This window comes from Lactuca saligna, chromosome 7, assembly GCF_052625555.1.
Source record: "Lactuca saligna cultivar CGN05327 chromosome 7, ASM5262555v1, whole genome shotgun sequence".
In the NCBI taxonomy this organism is placed as follows: domain Eukaryota; kingdom Viridiplantae; phylum Streptophyta; class Magnoliopsida; order Asterales; family Asteraceae; genus Lactuca; species Lactuca saligna.
In genome coordinates, this window is record NC_136423.1 from 19,754,578 (window position 1) to 19,756,384 (window position 1,807).

General features: G+C 33.8%; 1 protein-coding gene across 1 annotated transcript; it reads right to left on the reverse strand.

The window, feature by feature from the left end:
• Positions 1-661: 661 nt before the first annotated feature.
• LOC145003870 (uncharacterized) lies at positions 662-1,807 on the reverse strand. The gene has a single exon (XM_078962775.1). It carries the CDS (start codon positions 1,673-1,675, stop codon positions 881-883), a length of 795 nt encoding a protein of 264 aa, XP_078818901.1. The 5' UTR covers positions 1,676-1,807; the 3' UTR covers positions 662-880.

Here is a 1,807-nt window from a genome sequence, read left to right on the forward strand (position 1 = left end):
TAATGTAAATGTTGGTAGTAACATCTCCACGACCTTATGTATTCGATTAACTTTGTCAAAATGCCATTAACTTATCTGTGGTTGTCTCTTAAAATTCATTGACATTCCTACACCAAAGAATCGATTTTGCCTCATAATGGAGGTTTGCTGCTTTTTGGTGATGTTGCTATCGTATAAGTTGTTTGCCTCATATCATATTTGATGCGCCTTGTTGTTTCTATAAATTCTTTCATTTAATTTGTTATTTTTGAGCATGTTTAGTATTTATAAAATTAAAAATACTAACATTAAATAATATCAATATATTACCAATATTAAAAATAAAAAACGACAGAAATATCATACGACCATTATCAATTTAGTACTCAATATTAATTGAAATCAAAAATCAAAAATAACTCTTTAAAAGTTAAATATAAAAAGAGGAGTAAAGAAGAGCAAACTAAACAAAATGTGTTAATACTTGATTGTACGAAACATGAAACTAAAAAAATTGATTGATATTATTGATCAAAAAACAACTCATTCTAATGGTAAAAAAAATTAGATTACTAATATTTGACCTCTAAAAAAATCTTTTATTGGAAATACTCTATTATGTTCACAGTTTATACAAAATAGTAGTTTGTTTAAAAATTATATGTTACATGAATGATTACAATGGTAAAAGAAAATATTTCATATAGTTGTTGAATTAACCAACATAAACCCATAATTAAACCAATGAAGCTGATCAATACTAAAAGAAACCACAGCTTCAAGAACAGTATACAACTATACATCCACACACCGGCCCATTAATTACTTACAAAAAACCCTGAAACAAAATCGTCTAAATTAATTTGGTTAATTTTAATCTCAATCTCACCTCCATTTACTGTTAAACTTGTGGATCTTCAAAGGGCTTGTTAAGATCAGATTGATCAACAATTGAATCAATGTCATTCCAGTTCCAGTAATTTGATTCCAAGAAATTGCTGGTGGTTGGAGCCTGCATCCATGGCTGCGAAGCTGTTGCAGAATTTTGCACCATCATTCTTGATGTGGTGAGGGTTGAATCGTCTTTAAAACCAGATAACAATGGCGAAAAAGAAGTTGGAATGATCGGAATAGAGGTTGTATCCATGGAGGTCGACATGTTTGACAGCATCGAAAACCCTAAACTTTGACGCGGAGTTGGTTGCATAGTGGTGGTGGAACCGGTGAATCCGCCATTAAAATCCCAAGAAACTTGATCGAATTCGCTGTCATTTGGTTTAAAGAACAAGCCTTTATCATCTGGGAACATGTATTTGTGACCATTAAACCCTAAACTTTGATCCACAGTGGTTGTGGCGGCAGTTGTGGTGGTGTTAGGTCGTTTGCTCCGCTTGTTTTTCCGGCCACCACCGACGGGGACATTACGAAGAGTGCCACCTTTGGTCCAATGCCTCTTGCAAGCTTTACAAAAATGTCTTGGCTGCGTTTTGTTGTAGTTATTGTAGTAACAAAACTTTGTGTTTGTTGAATCACATCGTGGACACTTTACAAGATCGGATTGTTGTGTTGGTAGTGATCTTTTCAATGTTGTTGAACGAGGGTTTGATGAAGACTGTATGGTGTCTGATGTTAGCATGTTTTGAGTCCAGTTGAGCTCAATATGATCACCAGAAACTTGTTTGCTACTCAACCCCATTTGTTTCTATGTATTTATAATATATAAAGTGAAACTTGAGGTGGGAATTTGATGAAAGGGAGAAATGAGGAGAAGGGTATGGGAAAAGAAGTTGTATTTGGTTGAGAAAAAAACAAAGTGTGAAGTGAGAGG